The 24,680-nt window shown below is 35.5% G+C and overlaps 1 protein-coding gene across 5 annotated transcripts in view; it reads left to right on the top strand.

Annotated features, from left to right (window-relative positions):
* Nucleotides 1-24,680, top strand: part of MINDY2 (MINDY lysine 48 deubiquitinase 2) — a 115,376-nt gene that overhangs the window by 71,186 nt on the left and 19,510 nt on the right. For 3 of the 5 annotated variants that reach the window (XR_016391391.1, XR_016391389.1, XR_016391390.1), the window contains exon 9: nucleotides 40-2,848. Coding sequence is in view for 1 of the 5 variants with exons in the window: in XM_089904686.1 (XP_089760812.1) it covers nucleotides 40-168 (129 nt within the window). In the remaining 4 variants the exon portion in view is untranslated. Of the gene's footprint in view, nucleotides 1-39; nucleotides 23,736-24,680 lie in introns of those variants that run through there. The other 2 variants (XR_016391396.1, XM_089904686.1) reach the window with 2 other exon arrangements.

Genomic DNA, 24,680 nt, shown 5'->3' with positions numbered 1-24,680 from the left:
AAAATTGTGGTAATTTTTTCCTGTTTATTTTTCTTAAAGCAAAGCCAGCCAGCACAAGCCTCTCCATCGAGTGGCAGACAATCTGGGAATAGTGAACGTAAACGAAAGGAACCTCGAGAAAAAGATAAAGAAAAAGAAAAGGAAAAAAATAGCTGTGTCATTTTGTAACAAGTGTGGGTCATGTTGGAACCATCTGTATGTCTTCAGAAACAAAACCATAGGAGGAAAGGAAGAAAAACCGATAAATACCGTCTGTGCCTGATTTCCCAATGGATTTTGTTCATGTTTTTCAGGGGGAAAGGTTGTTACTTAGTTACAATCAGACTTTTTCAAGTCACACAGTACACTCTTTATGAGCTGGAGTTTCATGTTACAAGTTGAAAATGCTGTGTGTTGTCATTCATGAAAAATAATGCACTTGTAGCCAAATAAGCAAATCACAGCAAATTTGTGTCATAGTGACATTCATAACTCATATCAGTTAGTAAGCTATTTCATCTTCTATTCTAACAGTGAATAGTATTCATTGTTTCCTTCCTCAAATCTAAATATTAGCACAATAATTTCTGAAATTAATTTTTACAATGCTAAATTATGATCTAATCCATGAGAAACCAGGGGTTTAATATAGATTTAAAAAGAAAAGAAAAGACACAAATAACAAGAATAAATAACCCTCAATTGTATATTGGACTAGTTCAGCCCTTGAACAGCTTTACCTTTCTTTAGGAATGTACATTTTAGATATATCTTGAGAACTGATAATGGAGCTTGGATTTAATTTAGATAGAAAAAAAAAAGATTTGTATTTCTTTTCCAATAAAAAAAAATTACATAACACCAATACTCATCAAAATCAAATCTTAATAACTTTGTAGTGTTATAAAATTTGAGGAATTTTGAAATCTTTAATAAAGGTTACTTGGACCACAGTTACTATTTATTGATAGTGTGATAAGTGAGTATAAAGAGGAAACCACGTGGATGCTAGGCCTTGTAAATATGGAGATGTAGAAATAGAAAAGGAGATAGTTCAGTGTCTACCTTTTTCTAAAATTACCTTGAACCTTAAATTTTAAATGTTTATTTTCTAGAAAATTAAGTATACTTATTAAAACCAACAAAAAAGCACATTTTTGAAAGGATGTTAGATACTCTCTCAGTCTAGTGGAAAAACATTAGTAAAAATCTGTTAGAGGATAAGAATCTGGAGGAATTTATGTAGAAGCAATCAGATTATTCTAACTTATGAGAACCAAATAAACCTATAACATCTTATAGTGTTTCTAGGATTCAGAAAGAATATTTATTGAACTTTATTATGAGGCAACACATATTTTCCTGTATTTCTATAGTTTGGAAAACTATCCTTAATAGTCCTTTTTATATGCTTTATATTTAAAAGTTTGTTTTAGTCATTTTTGAAAAGACTGTTGCTGCTGCAAGTAGTTACGTGATTTACACTCTAAGCCTCAGTAAATTTGTTTGTTCAAGAGCATCTTAATCTAACCTGAGCATCCACTTGGAGAATGCTTTTTGTGGTCTGGGGTGACAAAAGACTACAAAAAAAATGTGGTCTTGATTTCTTAAGCTATGTCCTTAACATTCTCCGTGATCCAGGACCAGATATAAGATAAATCTATATGTAAAAAGTAAAGTCTTATTTATGGAAGAAATTATTCTAAGGGAAATATCCAGGGTCAAGCTGTATCTTTTACATCCTTCTATATTGCATGTCTGTTTATGTTATACCATTTGTTATTCCTTCAAATTTCATATGCTAGCATGATAAGTCATCAGAGAACCTGTTTGGGGTATAAAACTTTCATATAAAATATTTGGTTAGTCTCTTAATAATAACCCAGAATATGTGTATATTGCTAAAGTAATCAAACGTACTACAGAATTCTCTATTGGCTCAAACAAGTTGATTTTTAGGCCAAGTTTATTCTTTATATCACTCTGTTGGTTAAAGGAGGAAACTCAAACCTCAGTGTTTGTTTTTCCCAGAACAGATAGTAGTGGCAGTGCATTATATTTTATTAAAGCAAAACAATAAATCCTTAGAAATTTTAAAAAACATATTTGAGGCATATTTTTCCATAATTATATACTTAACTATTTATTGCCCTTGCAACATATATGTGTAGAAGGTATTCTTCTGTTAATTGTTAACTGTCTTAATTTGTTCCAAAGATAACACTGCCATTCTGCAGTCCCATTAGAAGAAAAAAAAATTCACTCACAACCAGCAGTGCTGCTATCAGATAAGTAAATGTCAACGTATATTTATAAGAAATAACTAAGAAATGTAATGTGTCTGTTAATTCAACCTTTTTCTATGTAATATTTCCCAGTCAGGCTTTCTTACATTCCTGGAATTCAGTTTGATATACCAAGAGTAATAATGATAAAATGTTTACTTTGAATACTGTGGGGGAAAATTAAATGTTCAATTCTATTTAAAAAAAAAAAAAACTTCTGAGAGATACTGGTTTCCCATCCTTGAAAGTTATAAAGAATTTAGAGCTATTATGTCTTTATTTTGCTCAAGTCAACAAATTACATATTCAGACATTTCATTGTTGGTTTAGGTACACTGGAATTTGATAGTGGTATATTAAAGTCTTTCCTTCACAGTATTTTATAATGCTTGAAAACTGTTACATGTGCACTGCTAGTAGAAATTAGAACTTAAACATTTTTGTTTTTAAGATTTATAGGCTAGATTAGAGACACATTTGCATCAACCAGTCACCTCTTCTGCAACCAGAGCTAGCAAAAGAAGCAGATGAATGAATGGATATGGTCATTGAACTGTCTCATACTTCAAAGACTTTTCCTTAAGGTTAGTGACTAGTCTTTGTTAACAGTATGAAAATTTTCTTCATGTTAATCCCATTGAATCAACAACGCTGTGATTTATAATATGTTATCAACACTAAAAAATACATCGTGTGTGTGTGTGTGTGTGTGTGTGTGTTTCTGAAGCAAGGATCCATGACTTCTAATAGATTCTCAAAGGAGTCTCAGATTTAAGAATCAGCATCACCAAGCTGTTTAAGGCAGCTAAAATTGGAATTGGCTGCTTCCTATAATATGCTGTTTCAATGTGTATAGTTAAAGTAACTTATTTCATGTTTCAAGATGTCAAGTTAGTAGTTGAATGAGACATAGATTTAAGGTTAAGATTAGTCTTTGGAATATATGTATATATTTTTTGTCTAAAATTTCTAGTATTTGACTACTTATGTTTTGAATTCTTCCTCATACTTCTTGATCTTAGCTTAATTAAGCAAGTTACTATCAGAGATTAGTTGACTGAACCCAACATTAACCATTTTGTACTTTCACAAACCTTAACATTTTGCTTTTAATGAATCACCAACTCAGTTCACAAAGAGACAGAAGATCTTGAGAGGAAAGAGGACTAGAAGTAAAATACATATTTAAGGAAAGAACTATCATTATTAATGTTGGCATATAAAGCAGTTATTTGTAAAATTCTGCTGAAGAAAAATCAAGGCAAGAATTTCTAGAACTGTCCTAAAACAATCTCATTTATTTAAATTTTTCTTTAAAAAAAGCAAAAAGCAAATTGATTGTATTTCACTTAACTTTCCTATTTCAATGGAGTTATTGTAAAACATGATGGAAAGCTTATGGCTTTTACCTATCACAGAATATTTAGGCATACAACTTAAACTATAATAATAAATTTACTAATGTTTGATAAAATAAGATGGAGGCATTAAAGATGGCATATAGTTTGTATTTTAAGGTATGGGAAATGTGAAATTCTGAATCATTTTGTCTAAAAACCTGGCTTTTATCTTGCCTTCGGCAAATTTACCATGCCTCAATTTACTCTAAATATCTAAAGGATGCTCATTTTTAGTGCTTTGCACCTTGGAATAAAGGGCATAGTATAAGCACAGGGTATTATTGAAATAATCATAAATATTACACACATCTTTTGTTCTTGAATGTGTAGATTTTTTCCCCCAACGACAATATTTCTAAAGCCAGTTTTTTGTTTTTTTTAATGCTGTCAAAGTTTGTAGAATTATCTTGTCTTTGAGCATGGCATCATCTCTTCCCCCAATTTTTTTTTTTTTTTTTTTTTTTGCTACGCCGCATAGCATGTGGGATCTTAGTTCCCTCTCCAGGGATCAAACCCGTGCCCCCTGCCAGGGAATTCCCTCTTCCCCAAATGTAGTATTTTACAGTTGCTTTTGTGTTCTGTGGGCTATAGGATCAAAACCAAGAGTATTTTGGGAGTATAAAAGCATTAAAAATCTATTTTTTCTGATATCTTTCATATTTCTAAATATTTAGATTCTCTTTGCCTCTTCATGGAACAAAGTACAATGGGATCAGGTTACTAATACATATATGTAAACATTTTTGCATGGATGGAATTCATTTAGATCTCTTAAGTACTGTCCTTTTTAGGGCTATTTAAATTATTTCTGTTTTTTTAAGTGTAAAATGTTATTTGATAATATACAATTAAATTTCTTTTAGAAAGTGACCGAAAATAGTAAAATAATGGGCTTCCCTGGTGGCACAGTGGTTGAGAGTCCGCCTGCCGATGCAGGGGACACGGGTTCGTGCCCCGGTCCGGGAAGATCCCACATGCCGCGGAGCAGCTGGGCCCGTAAGCCATGGCTGCTGAGCCTGCGCGTCCGGAGCCTGTGCTCCACAACGGGAGAGGCCACAACAGTGAGAGGCCCGCGTACTGCAAAAAAAAAAGTAAAATAACTAACCAGAACCAGAGTTCTTAGGTCCTCTAGTAATTGAGTGTCCTTTTTGACTGATGTCCAAAACTTCTAAAGCTCTTGGGAAAACATAAAAAAATTGTGGTTACTCTTCTCTAGTGACACTTTAAAACTAAAATTATAATTGAAGGCTTCTTGAACAAAATACACTGCAATATAGAGATAATGCAGTCTAAGGAACTAATTGCAGGACCCTGATAAGTTTAACTGATTTTGAAGATCTGTCTAAATTTTAACTCATGCATGTCTTACTTAATCCCATTGTTTCTGCCATTAGAAATTAGAGTTTAATAAATTGCGATACACATATATAGTTTTACATGAAGGATTCTAGTTTCTAATTTCACTTTTCTGATCTCAAAAAAATTCAACTCAAAAAACAGGGTAAAAGTCCTCAGATATTGCCTCAAGTTTAGCTTTATCCTGTTGAGCTGAAAAAGGATGAGATTTAGATTTGTCTGCTTATAATAGATATTTTTTAGGGCATGGTACTATCCCAGATAAGGTGTTGAAATACCATGGCAGAAACATATAAAATCTAAGCTTTAAACCACAGTAGATTTAAAGAACAAAAAGTTGTAGTATTATTCTATAATGTCTCTACTTCATCTGATATTAATTCTAAGAATTCCTTCAAATCACTTAATAATTTGTCACCATTAACTTTACAAACCTTATATCTATCCTCACTGTAATATCCTATCTTGAGAGGCAGGGGTGCCTTCTAGATTAGAGGGTGGACAAAGCAAAATTCTTCTGAAGGTGATCCTGGCTTATTTGGCTCTAGTAGTCCCAACTTTAATAGGAATTCAGTAAACTGAAATACCCATTTAAGTTCCCAAGTCAGTGACCTGTCCAAATGAGCATTATAACTGAAATACCCTGAAGAGCAGTTCTAACTAATGAAATGTGTTTTAAGACTAAGACTGGCATTTAATCTGTCCTGTATGTCTCTCAATTTTGTCAGTTTTTGTTGTTTTTTTACATCGTGGTTGTATGAAATAACCATTTTTTTCCAGGGTATATAGGATATCCTAAAGCTTTACAGATTTTTAAAGATGAGGATTTGAAAAGCTTTCAGTAGTTTTTGTTAAAATGCTATCTTCTCAGTAAAATAACAACTGTTGTTTTCACACATCCACATATCACAAGTAGGACAATATGATCGGAGATTGATGTATGATTGCTACCCAACAATCAGCAAAAGGGATAATCTTCACTTGTGAAACTTCAGAGGTACCCTGAAAGTCATTTCCTAAAGTTAGTGCATGTGAGTCTTTTTTCCTTGAATTGTGCAGAATAATTGGCTTGTGGCACATATTTGGAGGAGTAGCAAGTGAAATGGTATAATGACTGCAGAGAAAGTGATCTTGAAATACAACAAGAAAAAACAAATTTTCTTCTTCCACTTTATTGCCCATCTGTTTGGGTCAGGAGGTTGCTATGATAGATCTCTATGCCAGGCCAAGAATGGCCAATTGAAATAGAGTTCTCAAAGAGTTTAAATACATAGATTGTGTATGAGTGCCTATTTTTTTTTTCTCCTCCTTTTCTTTACTATCTTAATGCCCTTTCTACTTCTGAAATAATTCATCTGTTTTGCTTTATGACCAGCTTTAATTCTAGTTGTAGAATGATAGCAACCCTAGAGGTTGATAGAAAAGAGCATTGAAATACATTTTTTGAATAAAGACACTTAAAAGCATCTACCCAGCTTAGGGTTGAACTGAATTTCTATGAAAGAAAGTTATTGTTTTATATGCTAATTATGCTAAAACCATTTGATTTTAAAAAGTAAGTCTTAAGTTTCAGAAGTTTCACTTTTGGAGGATACTCCTAAAAAAGGCATATTGAACACAGATGGGAAAATATAAAATATTTCTGAAAGAATTATTCAGTATTATTCAACGTTTAATTTCATGTTTGTTATTGTACCACAAGGATAGCGTCATTCTTGGATTAAAATGTTGGATTTTTGTTAATATACTTAAATCTGTAACCAGTGGTAACACCCTTAGTATTTTTTATTATAGATTATATTTTATTTCAATAAACTTTGATATTTAGACCAAAAAGTCTTTCTGCTATATATATTAATCTCATTAAGCTACTTCTTACAAATGTTAAGAGTGGGGAAATGGGGAATTGACATTAATTCACATTTACTTAGGATTAACTCTTATCATACTTGGACCAACTCTTGATAAAGACAGTGCTTTTCCCTCAAGAGACAGTGAACAAAGAAACAATTAACTCTAAATTATATAATAGTTAACTACCTGATCCCAGTGGTAGATTTGTTATATCTGATACTTATTTAGGCTGCACCAGGTCTTAGTTGCAGCATGCGGACTTCTTAGTTGCGGCGTGCATGTAGGATCTAGTTCCACGACCAGGGATCGAACCTGGACCCCCTGCACTGGGAGTGCAGAGTCCTACCCACTGGACCACCAGGGAAGTCCCTGTGAAAGCTTTCTTAGACTCCCCAGCCTTCTAGGCAGAATTAATCATTCCACACAGTGTTTTGACGACTTCTCCTCATTTATAGCACTTAAGCTAGACTATGAGCCTTTTAAGAACAGGGATCATGTTTTATTCATCTTGATTTTCTTGGCAATATTACATGATCATTGGCACTTTAAATGAACCTAATATCTACTTAGAGGAATTTTTAAAAATACCTATATTGTGTGGTAAGTTATATTGCTTGCCTGTCCTTTAAATAAGTAAGTTGAGTTATTTAATCAGTTTTCCCCTTTAGCATAAAAGTTATATAGGTAGAAGGAACCAAAATCCTTAATCTGTTTCCCCCTACCCCCTGACTCCCCTGATTTTCCGTGGGTATCATCCTGTATCCTCCTAGGCTGCTTGGGGAACAGCAGCCTCAACAGAACTAAAGTAAGCAGCCTTGTTCTTTCCCCATCTCATACCCTTTTTACAGGGTCTCTTTCCTCACTTTATATTATCCTATGAAGTACATACCTATTAATTTGTTGGAGCTGAGATTTGAAGCCAAGCAATCTGACTCCAGAGACTGTGCTCACAAATATATCTGGAAGAGGACAGATAAATCTAGGTCAGGTCTGTGTTCAAATTCTAACTCTTGACTTTTTAAGACACATCTGTTTCAAACCCTGCAGAAATCTTCAAAATCAGGCCTATTAGCCTCCTTTGTACTCACTAGTTAAAGCCAGTTAATTCTGCACAGCCTCTTTTCTCAACTGTAAAACAGAATAATTTCTCTCTCTTAAAATTGTTATAAAGATTAATGTACTTAAATTGTCAAATACATAATAAACACCCAATAAATTATAACAGATTGTGGATAACAGACTAGGGATAACTTTTTTCTTGCCAGCCAAGAACTTTAAACGTGAAAAAACACCTCTTTAAATTAGGAAGGCCCCTTAATCCTTATAAAAGTAAACATTTTTTGATTCTCTCCCAATTATAATGCTGATACTACCATAAGAACTGAGATCAACCTGGACTCTGAATGGCCCAGAGTGAAAAACATGGAACAAACAAAACTTCAGAATACATAAAATAATATAATCATAAATTCCAGATAAGACTTTGGAAATTGTGACATGTTCTCCCTGGAGATTCATTAGTTTACTCATTTATCAAGGAAGATTCAGGAAGTTAGACTTAATAGGAAGGACCATATTTGGACAGTCAATGATCTATCTTTAAAGCTATGGCATTAAATTTTAAAATTAAGTGCAGTAGAAGTGAAGAGCATAGGACCAAGAAAGTCAGCCAGGCTGAAGTCAGCACCTTCAACGATGTCAGGGTCATGTAGGGGATTTTCCTTCTACTACCCTTCTAAGTTCTTGGCTGGGGCCTTGTACAGAAGACAGATTAATAAGAGAAAAACAAATTTATAATATGTTTACATGGGAGATAGGGAAAAATTAGTAACTCACAGAGGTAGCTTAGAATTCTGGCTTAAATACCATTTCAGTTAAAGACAAAAGAAAGTGTGTGGAGAGTAAGGTTTGTTATGCAGATTAAAGTCTTTAAATTGGTGCCTTCTCCATTGATTAGATTAGTCCTCCTCTTTCTGGTAAAGGAAGATTTCCTTTATAAGTATAAATTTCCATTACAAAAAAGCAACTTTGTTTTCAGAGCTTCTGTATCTGCTATTTCTCCAAATAATTCTTATTGCAAAGAGGCATATTTTGGGGTGGCATATTCTGCTACCCGTCAATCAACTCAGGCAAAAGGTGATAGCATTTAAAGGATTCTTCATCCTTTTGAGGACTTTTCTTTGGGCTGCCAACTTTACTAAATAAATCACTATAAAGAAGTGGTGATGCTTTAAATAAAATATAGTAGCCTCTGAACCCTGGCATTCCACTGAATGTCCTAGTCCCTAAAATATGGAACTAACTGGTTACTAATAAGTATTATATCAGCAGTACTCCCTATTTATTGGAATATTATCATGTATCAGACATTGAGCTCTTTATATTCTTATCCTTACTTAATCCTCACAAAAATTTTAAGAGATTGATACTATCACAGTTAAGGAAACAGAAACTTGAAAGATTAAGCAACTTACAAAAAGTCAGTGCTAGTGGCAACTTGAAATTTAAAACTGAACCTGTCTAATACTCTATAGTCCATTCTCTTCACAATTATGGAAGCATTCACAAATTTGCATACCTAATATGTTCCAATGACCTCCTTCCTTTTTAAACCACTTCTTATATTTCTGATATTTTTCATCTACATTTCTGGTATCCAGTCAAAATTTTAAGCCTGGGATCACTAAAGATTTGCTCCTCTTCTAGATGTATCATTGTTTTAGTCCTTACAGTTAGGTCTATGATCCATTTCAAGTTAATTTTTCTTTTTCTTTTTAATTGAATAAATTTGATGTGTAACACTGTGTAAGTTTAAGGTACACAGCATGTTACTTTGATACATTTATATATTTAATATGATTGCTGATTGCTCATAATATGCTTATATTACATAATTATAGTGCAATATTATTGCCTATATTTATTACACTGTGCATTAGATCTCTATGGCTTATTTACTACTTGTTACAAGTCTATACCATTAAGCACCATCACTCTTATTCCCCACCCATCACCGTCCCCTAGTAACCACCATTTTACTGTTTTTTACAGTTTCAATTTTTTTAGATTCCACATGTAAGTGATATTGTACAGTTCTTATCTTTCTCTGTCTGACTTAGCATAATTTGCTCAAGGTCCATCCATGTTATTGCAAATGAGAGAATATCTTCCTTTCTCATGGCTGAGTTATATTCTGTTGTTAATGTGTACATACCTTTTTTATCCATTTATCGGTTGATGGGTATTTGGGCCATTTCCATATCTTGGCTATTGTGAATAAAGCCACGATAAACATGGGAGTACATATATTTCATCTGAATCCTGTTTTCATTTTTGGGGGGGTATATACCCAAAAATAGAATTGCTGGATCCTATGGTAGATCTATTCTTAATTTTTTAGAAACCTCCATATTGTTTTCCATATTGGTTGGACCAGTTTACATTCCCATGTATGAGGGTACCCTTTACATCACATCCTTACAAGCACCTGTTGTCGCTTATCTTGTTGGTGATAGCCATTCTAACAGGTGTGTGATGATATCTCATTGTGGTTTTGATTTGCACTTCCCTGATGATTAGTGATGTTGAACACCTCTTCATGTGTCTGTTGGCCATTTTGATGTCCTCTTTGATAAATGTCTAGTTCAGCCCATTTTTTATTTGGATTGTTTGGGCTTTTTGTTACTGAGTGACCAAGTTATTTGTATATATTGGATATTAACCCCTTATCCAATACATGGTTTGCAAAAATTTTCTCCCATTCTTTACACTGTCTTTTCATTTTGTTGTTTCTTTTGCTGTGCAGAAGCTTTTGAATTTGATGTAGTCCCATTTGTTGATTTTTTTTCTCTTTTTGTTTGTGCTTTGGCATCATACCCCCAAAATTATTGCCAAGATCAATATCGATGAGATTCTTCCACATGTTTTCTTCTAGGAGTTTTATGGTATCAGGTTTTAAAAATTCAAAAAATTCATGTTGAGTGAATTTTTCTGAGTGGCCTGAAATATAGGGGTCCAGTTTCATTTTTCTGCATGCATTTTTCCAGTTTTCCCAGCACCATTTGTGGAAGAGAATGTCCTTTCCCTTCGAGTATTCTTGGCTCCCTTGTTGAATATTAGTTGATTGTATATGTTGGGGATTAATTCTGGACTCTCTATTCTGTTCCATTGGTCAACGTGTCTATTTTTGTGCCAGTACCATACTGTTTTGATTACTATGGCTTTGTAGTATAGTTTGAAATCTGGAAGTGTAATACGTCCAGCTTTGTTCTTTTGTCTCTGGATTGCTTTGACTATTCAGGGTCTTTTATGGTTCAACACAAATTTAGGATTGTTTCGTCTATTTCTGTGAAGAATGTCTTTAGCATATTGATAGGTAATGCATTGAATCTCTGAATGGCTTTGGGTAGTATGTCCATTTTAACAATATTAATTCTTCCAATCCATAAGTATGGGATATCATTCCATTTGTTTGTGTATTCTTCAATTTCTTTCAGTAAAGTTTTGTAGTTTTCATTATACAGATCTTTCATTTACTTAAATTTATTCCTCAGTATTTTATTATTTTTGATGCTATGTGAATGGGATGGTTTCATTTCTTTTTCAGATACTTCAGTGATTTCGTATGTTGATTTTGGAAGGCAGCTATGCTCACCACTATACCACCAACGCTACACTGTCTGTTGATTTTGTATCCTGCCACTTTACTGAAATTGTTGACTAATTCCAAGTTTTTTGACCAATTCTTTGGGACTTTCTATATATAGGATCATATCATCAGCAAATAATGACAGTTTCACTTCTTTCTTTCTGATTTGGATGCCTTTTATTTCTTTATCTTGACTAATTGCTCTAGCTAGGACTTCCAGAGCTATATTTAATAGGTGTGGTGAGACTGGGCATCCTTGCCTTATTCCTGACCTTAAGAGAAACATTTTCAATTTCTCACCATTTCATTTCTAATTTTATTTGAGTCATCTCTTTTCTTCTTAGCCTAACTAAATGTTCATCAATCTTGTTTACCTTTTCAAAGACCCAGCTCTTAGTTTTGTCGATTTTTCTATTGTTTTTATGGTCTCTATTTCATTTATGTCTCCTCTGACTTACTATTTCCTTCCTTCTGCTGACTTTGAGCTTAATTTGTTCTTTTTCTAGTTCCTTGAGGTGTAAAGTTATATTATTTGAGATCTTTCTAATTTCTTAACAAATGTGTTTATTGCTATACTTTCCTCTCAGAACTGCTTTTGCTGCATTCCACAATATTTGATATGTTGTGTTTTCCTTTTCATTTGTTTTGAGATAAATTTTAACTTCCCTTTTTCTTCTTTGATCAAATGAAGTGTGTTGTTTAGTTTCTACATATTTGTACATCTTCTCACTTTCCTCTTATTGTTGATTTCTATTTTTTTTACCATTGTGTTCAGAGAAGATAGTTGGTATGATTTCAATCTCCTTAAATTTACTAAGATTTGTGGCTAATCATTGTGACCTCTCCTGGAGAATGTTTCACGTGCACTTGAGAAGAATGTATTCTGCTCCTGTTTGGTGGAATGTTCTGTCTATTAAGCTCATTTGTTCTAACATGTGGTTCAATTCCAATGTTTCCTTGTGGGTTTTCTGTCTGGAAAATGTATCCCTTGCTGATAGTGGGGTTTTGAAGTCCCTAACAATTATTGTATTGTTGTCTATTTCTCCCTTAAATCTATTATTAATTGCTTAATATAGTTCGGTGCTAGGGTGTTGGGAGTGTATATATTTACAGTTGTTGTATCTCCTTAGTGTATTGACCCCTTTATCATTATTTAGTTACTTTCTTTGTCTTTTCTTACCCTTTATGACTTGCAGTCTTCTTTTGTCCGATATAACTATGACTAAACCCGCGTCTTTTCATTTCAATTTGCTTGAAATATCATCATCCATCCTTTCAGTTTGACCCTATGTGTGTCTATAAAGCTGAAACGAGGACTTCCCTGGTGGTACAGTGGTTAAGAATCGACCTGCCAGTGCAGGGGGACACAGGTTTGAGCCCTGGTCCGGGAAGATCCCACATGCCGCAGAGCAACTAAGCCCGTGCACCACAACTACTGAGCCCGCATGCCACAGCTACTGAAGCCCGCATGCCTAGAGCCCGTGCTCCGCAACAAGAGAAGCCACCACGATGAGAAGCCTGTGCACTGCAACAGAGTAGCCCCCTCTCGCTGCAACTAGAGAAAGCCCGCATGCAGCCAAAAAAAAAAAATAATTAAAAAAAAATAGAATCTGTAATTTGAAAACTCCCTGCAAACAAAAGTCTAGGACCAGATGGCTTTCCTGGGGAATTCTACCAAATATATGAAGAAGAACTTACACCTGTCGTTCTCAGACAATTCCAAAAAACTGAAGAGGAGGAAACACTACCAAATTCATTCTGCAAGGCCACCATTACTCTGATAACAAAACCAGACAAAGACACCACAAGAGAAATTACAGGCCAATATCTGCCATGAATATAGTTGCAAAAATTCTCAATGAAATATTAGCAAACCAAATCCAACAATACATAAAAAGTATAATACACCATGATCAAGTTGGATTCATTCCAGGGTCGCAGGAATGGTTCAAGATACGTAAATCAATCAACATATGTTCATTGACATTAATGTTAACACCACATTAACAAAAAGACAAATCTGCATGATCGTCTCAATAGATGCATAAAAAGCATTTGACAAAATTCAACATCCATTTATGATCAAAAACTCTCACCAAAGTGTGTATAGAGTGAACATATCTCAACATAATAAAGGCCACTTACAACAAACCCACAGCCAACATAATACTCAACAGTGAAAAGCTGAAAGCCTTCCTACTAACTTCAGGAACAAGACAAGGATGCCCACTGTCACCACTTCTATTCAACATAGTATTGGAAGTCCTAGCTACAAAAATCAGACAATAAAAAGAAATAAAAAGTATCCAAATTGGAAGGAAAGAAGTAAAACCATTACTATTTGCAGATGACATGATACTTTATATAGAAAACCCTGAAGTCTCCACACAAAAACTATTAGAATAAATAATTTCAGCAAGGTAGCAGGATACAAGATTAATATACAGTAATCTGTTGTGTTTCTATACACTAATGATATATTAACAAAAATAAACAATTGGGCCCTAATTAAACTTAAACGCTTTTTCACAGCAAAAGAAACCACAAACAAGATTGAAAAGACAACCCTCAGAATGGGAGGAAATACTTGCAAATGAAGCAACTGACAAAGGATTAATCTCCAAAATATACAAGCAGCTCATGCAGCTCAATATCAAAAAAACAAACAACCCAATCAAAAAATGGGCAGAAGACCTAAACAGACATTAGGCTGAGTAAAAAACTGAAACTCATTAGGTTGGGTTAAAAAAAAAAAAAAAAAGATAGTTTTAAACTGAACAGTTCCCAGAGGTATGCAGGGCAATAAGTTCAAGCTTCAACCAGCCAAAGCAGAGAGTTCTGAGTGATCAACTAGGGCATACATTGTTGACCACAAAGAAAGCACCCCACAGTATTATGATTAAACTACCCCTTGAATGAACAGATCCTGAAAACAAAGCTCATATTTATCAAACTGATCAACAAATAACTTAAATGCCTTATATTCCTTGAAGGAAGACAACAAAATCCATACATTCAACAATACAGCATTCATAATATTCAGCATCCAGTCAAAAATTATTAGACTTGCCAGAAACCAAGAAAATGTGATCCCTAACCAGGAAGAAACCTCAAATGAAAGGGATTGTAAGAGATGTTAAATTAGCAGACAAGGACCTTACATACTATTGTATATTTATGTATTTAAAGGCAAACATGAACATAATGAAGAGAGAAATCAAAAATATTTTTAAAAAACCAAATAAAGCATTTAGAGATTTTAAAAAATATGTGAAATAAAATTTTCACAGGATAAGATTAACAGTGGATTAGACATTGCAGATGAAAAGACTGGTAAACAAACGCAAGAAGATTAAATGAATAAAAAAATAAACAGAAGTTCAGTGACCCTTGAAGCAACATCATCTTAGAAAATACATGTAAATGAAGTCTTAGAATAACAGTATGGAGTGTAGAAAAAACAAAAATGATGGCCAAAATTTTCTTACTTGATTTTTAAAAAAAGTTACAGAGCCACAAAGCTCAAAAATCACAAATAGGAAATACACACACCAACACACATCATAATCAAATTGCTAAAAACCAGTGATAAACAGAAAATCTTAAAGCAATCAGGAGAGGAGAGGGGGAGGAATATCTCATCTTTGCACCTTCCCACCCAGAATACTTGTTAAAGTTATCCAATAATGCAAGACCTCTAGACATTGGCTGGCGCCTTAGTAGCTGTCACCACGTAACACATGCCAAGGGACTGATAACTTTGGACAAAGGGCTCACTGCGTTGTACCAAGGAGAGAGATTTCTTTGGTGCTAAGTCCCAACCCAGATCCTTTGGAAAGACAGCCACCTAGGAGTAGACCATGCCCCTTCCCTTCCTTTTCCCATAACCACCTAAAAGGTTGGCACTATGAGTCATCAGGCAGAGATACAAAGTGAAAGCTGTGGCTTCCCCCATGAAGCAAAAGGCAGATCTGTAGCACAGTAGTTTCCATCTTTCAAAAATACCATGGTATTTCTGCAGCACAGCAAAGGGATTAGTTTAAACCTAACTTAAGCCAAGCGTCCTTAAACCAGACAACCATTACCACGAGAGAGGTCCCTAACCCTAACAATACTGATTTAAGGCTCTCTGGAGGAAAACAATATGAGCAGAATAAAGGACCTCCCCCCAGTATATCCAGTGTCAAAGGAAGGAAGGAAAGGAGAGAAGGAGGGAAGAAGGGAGGGGAAAAGGGAGGGACAGCCAGTTTAATGAGAGACATAATGGTCTCTTCAAATAACGTAATTTTACTCTAGTCTGCAAGTAGATGCCTAAATGGGTCTCTATCTTGCCCCAGGCCTTAATCTCTCTTAAGTCTCCTTGGATAACTTACATCTTATAGCAACTTAAAACAACTTTCCAATGCTTGTTCCTATCTTTAGAGGCTATGTCTTTCCTCTATGTATATGAAGACTCATTATATATGAGGCCCTTTTAATAATGTCTCCCTGTATCTTTATGGATTTTCAATCCTGCCCCCCACCGCGTAAGGGTAGGAAGCTAGATCAAGGATGCATAGTCCTTTTGGACCCATTAACTGTGGATTATCTGTCAGGCTAGGCACCTGCCCATCGGATAGGGGACCCTTTTGAGCTCGAACTTCCACTACCTGAAATCTTTTTCAATATCCAGATAATAAAGGGGTGGGTAATTCTTCTGAGCTCTCACTCCAATCCCCTCAAAGAAATAAAAATGAGTTGTCCAGGGTCATTTCCATAGACAGTGTGGACTACCAAGAAGGGAAATAGAAAATCCCACTTAGTGAATGAAAATTACATTCAGAGATAATAATAAAATCAACACCATATCCCATAATGATGAAATCAAAATCAGTATCAGGCAACAAAAGCCTGCCAAGTGCAGCTGTGCACCATTCCATTGGCTATTTGTTTTGTTACTTTTGGTCTGTGTGCTTTTGTTGGTTTGCAGTCTGGAGGCCCAAACCCTCCAAGTAAGTCACTGTTTCAACCAAACACAGCAAATGTTGAGGCCTGCATACCATCAAGTGTGACTAATGCAAGCTCTGCAGCCCAAAGGTCCTGCCAGCTTGCCTGCCAACAATCAAACCAACTCATAAAGCAAAAGGCCCATAATAATTGGCTTAGTTGGAGGACCTGCCTGCAGTTTAATTCTAGATTTCTAACTACCTCAGCCATGGATATTTAAATAACAAACAACCTGACTGTTAATAACATGCACCTAAATCAGGCCGTAAGATTTAAAACCTATTTGTTGCAGAATTCCCTTCATCCCCCACCTGGGGAAAATCTTGGACTGTTGGGAGTTTTTAGATTTGGCCAGCCCTATATGGGGGTTTAAATGTGCCAACTGGGTTCTGGTACTTTGGCCCAATTATGGCAGTATCATGGATGCCAGCATCTCTTTTGCTAGCTGTGTACCCACAAAGCTTCTTGACTTAAGCTTGCAAGTAAAGCTCCCAGGCCCAACATTGCCTTCAAATTCCACAAGCGGCTTATTCTTCTTATAAAGTCAGAAAAACGTGAGCCCTATCAATCTGAGTGGGTATCCACTTACGAAGGACGCACCAGTCCCACATCCCAGATGCCATTGCTGTGGTCCAGGAGTTCACCACTAGATGACATCGCCTCAGACACCATCTCTCCTGTCCAAGATCTGCGCATCAAACGCTGAGACCACTGCCCAAGCTACGCCCATGGGTGGCCTCTCCTAAGCCACTGACAAATTAGACACAGGTCACTTATTGCTTCTCCTCTTTTGCTATGAGGGGTCCTATTATGCTTGCTGTTTATGTGGCCCATGACCCTAGTATACTCCTTGCTCTCTGCCAAAATATATACCTTTATACTCCCATGTCTAATGGGAAACCCTGTTTCCCAAATAGCACTACGATCTGTGTCATTCTAAAAATTAATGATTGCCTTCCCCAGGAGGCAACTACCTCATATGAGCCCACTCCCCACTGCATTCTCCTACTCCCCCCTCTGGCTTGCCACTTCTCACCTTGCATGTCTGACCATGGCTACCACACTACCCTTGCCCCTTGGTTACAAATACCACTGACATTTATATATACCTTATTGAACTCTCAGTTCATTCTCTCCAACAATATAACTGCAGAACCTACCACCATGACCCAAGAAATACACTAAGATATTGTCATGAAAAATATAACTTAGACTTTTAACATACCTGACAACTCCAAGATACTGTTAGAGACCTCAGAAATTTCAGATGTTTTCACGGCTAATGCCATGTAAATGGGGAACTTAGTTATGGCCAGCCCATTAGGACTCCTTGTACTTCTGTTTTCTTCCTTTTCACTCTCATAATAAAATATTTTCTATGCCATTCAGGGCAACTTATGCTCTACTCTCTAAAATTCTCCTCTACTATTCAGGCCACTCAAATGCCCCAAATAACTGAACTTGAAACTGATGATAAGACATTAGGGGTCAATTGTAATATTTTTTAAAATGCTATCTTAAGATATTTTTTATTGAGGTATAATTGACAGATAGGAACTGTACATACTTAAGGTGTACAGCTTGATGTTCTGACATTGTGAAATGATCACCACAACCAACTAATTAACATATCCGTCACCTCACATAGCTACCATTTTTCTTTTCTTTTCCTTCCTTTGTAGTGAAAACACTTAACATCTCTCTCAGGAAATTTCAAGTACACAATACAGTATTGTTAACTATAGTCACCATGCTGTACATGAGACCTTCAGAACTCATTCGTCGTGTATAACTGAAACTTTGTCCCCTTTGACCAACATTTCCCTATTTTCCCCTTCCTTCTGTCCCTGGCAACCATCATATTCTCTGCTTCTATGAAATTGACAATTTTAGATTCCATATATAAGTAAGATCATGCAGTATTTGTCTTTAAGTGTCTGGCTTATTTCACTTAGCATAATGTCTGTCAGGCTCATCCATGTTGTACCAAATGGCAGGATATCCTTTTATAAGGCTGAATAATATTTTATTGTATATATGTGTATACACACACACACACACACACACACACACACACATATCTTCTTTATCCATTCACCCATCAGTGAACATTTAGGTTGTTTCCAGGCTACAATAAACATAGGAGTGCAGATATCTCCTCAAGATTCAGACTTCATTTCTTTAAAATATATATCGAAAAATAAATAAATAAATAAATAAAAAATAAAATATATATCGAGAAGTTAAAAACACTATCTTGATCAATTTTAAGCCCCTGGCTAGTGGCAAGTCAGTTTCCCTTCTTGAGTGGCTAAATCCACACCCAACCACTTCCCTTACTGGGCTCTCACACTCCAGGCCACTATGCACCCAACCTAACTGCCGTGGGACAAGGTACCAGACAAGTAAGACAGTCCCTATGCCCCTAGTTAAATCATTCAAGTTAGCCAATCCACAGAAGAGTCATGAAACCTAACTGACCACACCTCATTTACCATATATAGGATGCCCCCTACAGCTCTAATTTGTTGTTACCCTGTCCCTGGGTGCAATCTCTCGTGGTACTGCATGGTAGCTTTTTCTTGTTCAGCGCTGTAAGTAACAGAGTTCTGCCTTTCATCTATCCAAGTACCATTGTATCCCACCATCAAAAGAATCTTTAAATGTTATAAACAATTAGAAAACGGGCTATAAAAAATGATCTAAGCTTCTACATTAAGAGGAGAGAAAGAGCAAATGGAACCCAAGTAAGCAGACAGAAATAATGAATGATAAGAGAAGGAAAAAATGGATAGAAAATAGACAAATGATAAAGAAAATAATGAAACAAAAAGCTGGTTCTTTGAGGGTAGAAAAAATTGTAAATTACTTTAGCCAGGCTGACCTAGAGAAAAAGAGAAAAGATACAAATGCCAAGAATGAAAGAGGAGACATCACTAGAAATCCTACAGCCATTAAAAGGACAACAGGGAATGTATTAATAATTTTCTGCCAATAAGTGTGATCACTTACATAAAATGGATAAATTCCTTGAAAGACACAAGTTACCAAAATCAGTTTCAAGATGAAATAGAAAATCTTAGTAGCCTTATGTCTATTTAGAAAATTGAGTCTATACGTTTAATACCTCCTCAAAAGAAAAGTCCATGCCCAAATGTCATCACTGGTAAATTCTATCAAACATTTAAGAACAAAATAACACCAATCTTACACAAACTCCTTCAGAAAAAGGCAAAGGAGGGAACATTTCTCTATTACATTTATGAGGCCAGTAATACCTTCATAAGCATTATAAGAAAAGAGAACTACAGGCTAATATTCCTCATGGAAACAATACAAAAATCTTTAACAGCAACAATAACAACAACAAATGAACAAAGAATGAAGACTCAAACTTTCTGATTTCAAACCTTGCTACAAAGCAACAAAAATAAATATGTTACTGTCATAAGGATAGACATATTGATCAATGAAATAGAATTCAGAGTTCAGAAATAGAACCATATGTCTATGGTCAGCTGAATTTGACAAGATGCCAAGACTATTCAACGGGGAAAGGATTATCTTTTCGAAAAATGATGCTGAAACAACTGATACACATGCAAAAAAATGAAATTTGACCCTTACCTCATACCATATAAAAAAAGTAACCCCAGGGCTTCCCTGGTGGCGCAGTGGTTGGGAGTCCGCCTGCCGATGCAGGGGACACGGGTTCGTGCCCCGGTCTGGGAAGATCCCACGTGCCGCGGAGCGGCTAGGCCCGTGAGCCATGGCCGCTGAGCCTGTGCGTCCGGAGCCTGTGCTTCGCAATGGGAGAGGCCACAACAGTGACAGGCCCGCGTACCGTTAAAAAAAACAAAACAAAACATTAACGCCAAATTGATCATACACCTAAATGTAAGAGCTAAAACTGTAAAACTCTTAGGAGAAAACATACTGGTAAGTCTTCATGACTTCTGGTTTGGCAATGAATCCATAGAAATGACACCAAAAGCACAAGCATCAAGAAAATGTAGATTGTACTTCATCAAAATTTAACACTTTTGTTTATCAAAGGATACCCTAATAAACCGAAACCACCACCACAGCATGGGAGGAAATATTTACAAATCATATATCTGATAAAGGACTTCTACCTAGAATATATAAAGAATTCTTACAACTCATTAAAAAAAGGCAAATAACAATAAAAAATGAACAAAAGGTCTGAAGAGACATTTCTCCAAGGAAGATGTACAAATAGCCTATAAGCACTGGAAAAGACGCTCGGCTTTATAACTCGTCAGAGGAATACAAACCAAAACCACAACGAGATACCATTTCACACCCACTAGATTGGCTAGAATAAAAAGAGAGTAAATATTGTAAGAAAAAGGAAAAATCAGAACTTGCATATACTGTTCATGGGAATATAAAATTGTGCAGCCAATTTGGAAAACAGCACGACAGTTCCTCAACAGAGTTACCATATGGCTCAGCAATTCCACTACTAGCTGTATACCCAAGAGAAATGGAAACATATGCCCACGTAAAACATGTTCAGGAATGTTCATAATAGCATTATTCACAATAGCTAAAAGATGAAAACAAACCAAATGTGCATCAGATACATGTATAAGTGAATCACATTGCTGTACACCTGAAACTACCACAACATTGTTAATCAACTATACTCCAATACCAAATAAAAAGTTAAAAAAAAGAGAGAAAACAAATGTCCATCAGCCAACTCTGAATGAATGAACAATGTGTGAAATAACCATACAGGTAACATTTTTCAGGCATAAAAATGAAGTATTGATACGCGCCACAACAGGGATGAACCTTAAAACATTATGCTAAGTGAAAAAAGCCAGTCACAAAAGATAATATATGATTTCATTTACATAAAATGTCCAGAATTGCCAAAACTATAGAGCCACAACTACCGAGCCTGCATGCCACAACTACTAAAGTCTGCGCACCTAGAGCCCGTTTCTCTTGTTCTCTGCAACAAGAGAAATGACTGCAATTAGAAGCCTGCTCGCCGCAAGTAAAGAAATCCTGTGTGCAGCAACGGAGACCTGACACGGCCAAAAATAAAAATAATTAAAAAAAAAAAAGTACAGAGTTTCTTTTTTTCTTTAATATAAATTTATTTATTTTTGGCTGCGTTGGGTTTTCTTTGCTGCATGCAGGCTTTCTCTGGTTGTGGTGAGCGGGGGCTACTCTTTGTTGCAGTGTGCATGCTTCTCATTGCAGTGGCTTCTCTTGTTGTAGAGCATAGGCTCTAGGCGCACGGTCTTCAGTAGTTGTGGCTTGTGGGCTCTAGAGCGCAGGCTCAGTAGTTGTTGCACATGGGCTTAGTTGCTCCACAGCATGTGGGATCTTCTCAGTCCAGGGCTCGAACCCGTGTCCCCTGCATTGGCAGGTGGATTCTTAACCATTGTGCCACCAGGGAAGCCCCAGGGTTTCTTTCTGAGGTGAAAATTGTAGTGATCACTGTACATATCTGTAAATGTATTAATATCATTGAGTTGTACACTTTTTTTTAGATTTTATTACTTTTAAAAACTTTTTTATTATAGAAAATTTCAAACATACATAAAAGTAGAAGAAATAGTGTAATAAAGCCCCATGAATCCATCAATTAGCTTCAAGAATTATCAACACATGGCCAATCTCATATCATCTATATCATTCTCTTGTCCCCTCTCCTTTTTTTTAAAATAGTAGGTCCTTGTTGGTTATTCATTTTAAATATAGTAGTGTGTACATGTCAATCCAAACCAAATAACTGGGTGAAAACTGTGTGGTATATGAATTATCTTTCAACAAAGCAGTTTTGAAACAAACAAAAATCCTTAACAAAATTGCAGTAAATGAAATCCAGCCACACACACATACACACACAAACTCCATAACCAAGTATGAGTTTTCCCTGGTATGCAAAGTTGATTTAACATTTTAATATCAGTCAATGTAATTCAGCATATTAGCAGAATGAAGGGGAAAATCTATATACAGAAAAAGCATTTGACAAAATTCAACACCCATTTGCAATAAAAACTCTTAGCTTATTAGGAAGAGCAGGGAACTTCCTCAGCCTCATAAAGGGTATAAATGAAAAACTCACAGCTGACATCACACTTCATGGTGAAAGACTGAATGCTTTTCCCCTAAAATTGGGTACTATGCAAGAATGTCTGCCCTCACAACTCCTATTCAACATTCGGTTGGAGATACTAGCCAATGCAATAAGGCAATGGGGGAGGGGAGGCATTTAGGTTGGTAAGGAAGATATAATGCTGCCTTTGTTTCCAGAAGACATGGTAGTGTACATCAAAAACCTTGCGGCATCTCCAAAAAAGCTAGTAGAATTAATAAGTATATTTAGCAATGTCACAAGATATAAGGGCTCCATACAAAAATCAATTATGTTTCTATGTAGCAGCAGTGAACAATCAAAAATTAAATATTTTAAATACCATTTACAATAGCATCAAAAATATTAAATACTTAGGGATGAATTTAACAAAAATTGTTTAACACTTATACACTGAAAATTAAAACACATTGCTGAGAGGTTTTAAAGAAGGCCTACTAAATGAAGAGATACTCGAATTATAGTTTGGAAGATTTGATATTGTTTGTTAATGTCAGTTCTCCCCAAATTTATCTATATATTCAACATAAATCATTCAAAATTCCAGCAGCATTTTTTGGTAGATATTGGTAGGCTGATTTAAAAACTTACATGGAAATGCAAAGGGGTGAAATAAAGACTATGGTATTAGTGAAAATATAGACATACAGATCAATGGAGCAGAATAGACTTACATATATAGGGTAAGTTGATTTTTTTTAAACAAGGGTGCTAAGATAATAAATGGGGAAAAGATAGTGTTTTCAGCAAATTATACTGGAAAAACTAGATATCCATACAGAAAAAAAAACATTGTACCTCACCCCTTTAATGTATGCCATACATATATCAACATAAATCAACTTGAAATAGATTTTATCTAAATCAAAAACTAAAACTATACAAGTTCTGGACAAAAACATAGGAGAAAGGCATATGTGATCTTGGGGTAGGCAAAGATTTCTAAGATAGGACAAAACGTATGCATGAACCTTTAACAAAAATTGATAAATTGAACTTCATCAAAATTAAAAACTATTCTTCATCGCAGCAAGATCTTTTTTGACTCACCTCCTAGAGTAATGAAAACAAAAATAAACAAATGGGACCTAATTAAACTTAAAAGCTTTTTGCACAGCAAAGGAAACCATAAACAAGACCAAGAGACAACACACAGAATGGGAGAAAATATTTACAAATGATGTAACCGACAAGGGATTAGTCTCCAAAATTTACAAACAGCTCATGTGGCTTAATATCATCAAAACAAACAACCCAAACAAAAAATGGGCAGAAGGCCTAAACAGACATTTCTCCAAAGAAAGACATACAGATGGCCCACAAACACATGAAAAGATGCTCAACATCACCAATTAGAGAAATGCAAATCAAAACTATCATGAGGTATCACCTCACACCAGTCAAAATGGCTATCATCAAAAAATCCACAAGCAACAAATGCTGGAGAGGATGTGGAGAGAAGGGAACCCTCCTACACCGTTGGTAGGAATTTAAATTGGTACAGCCACGATGGAGAAGAGTATGGAGGTTCCTTAAAAAACTGGAAAAAGAGCTACCATATGATCCTGCAGTTCCACTCCTGGGCATATATCCAGAGAAAAACATGGTCCAAAAGGATACATGCACCACCCCCCCCCCCGATGTTCATTGCAGCAATGTTTACAGTAGCCAAGACATGGAAGCAACCTATGTGTCCATCAAAAGAGGAATGGATAAAGAAGATGTGGTACCTATATACAAAGGAATATTACTCAGCCATTAAAAATGAATTAATGCCGTTTGCAGCATCATGGTTGGACCTAGAGATTGTCATATTGAGTGAAGTTAAGTCAGAGGAAGAGAAATATACGATACTGCGAATATGTGGAATCTAAAATGAAACAAATGAACTTATTTACAAAACAGAAACAGACTCACAGACTTATAGAACAAACTAATGGTTACCAGGGGGGAAGGGGACAGTTAGGGAGTGTGGGACTGACATGTATACACTGTTATATTTTAAATGGATAACCAACAAGGACCTA

Source organism: Delphinapterus leucas, chromosome 2, assembly GCF_059928025.1.
Source record: "Delphinapterus leucas isolate spDelLeu-1000000601 "Yukka" chromosome 2, BTC_Dleu_Yukka2, whole genome shotgun sequence".
NCBI classification, from domain to species: Eukaryota; Metazoa; Chordata; class Mammalia; order Artiodactyla; family Monodontidae; genus Delphinapterus; species Delphinapterus leucas.
This window is presented reverse-complemented; position numbering and strand designations above follow the sequence as displayed.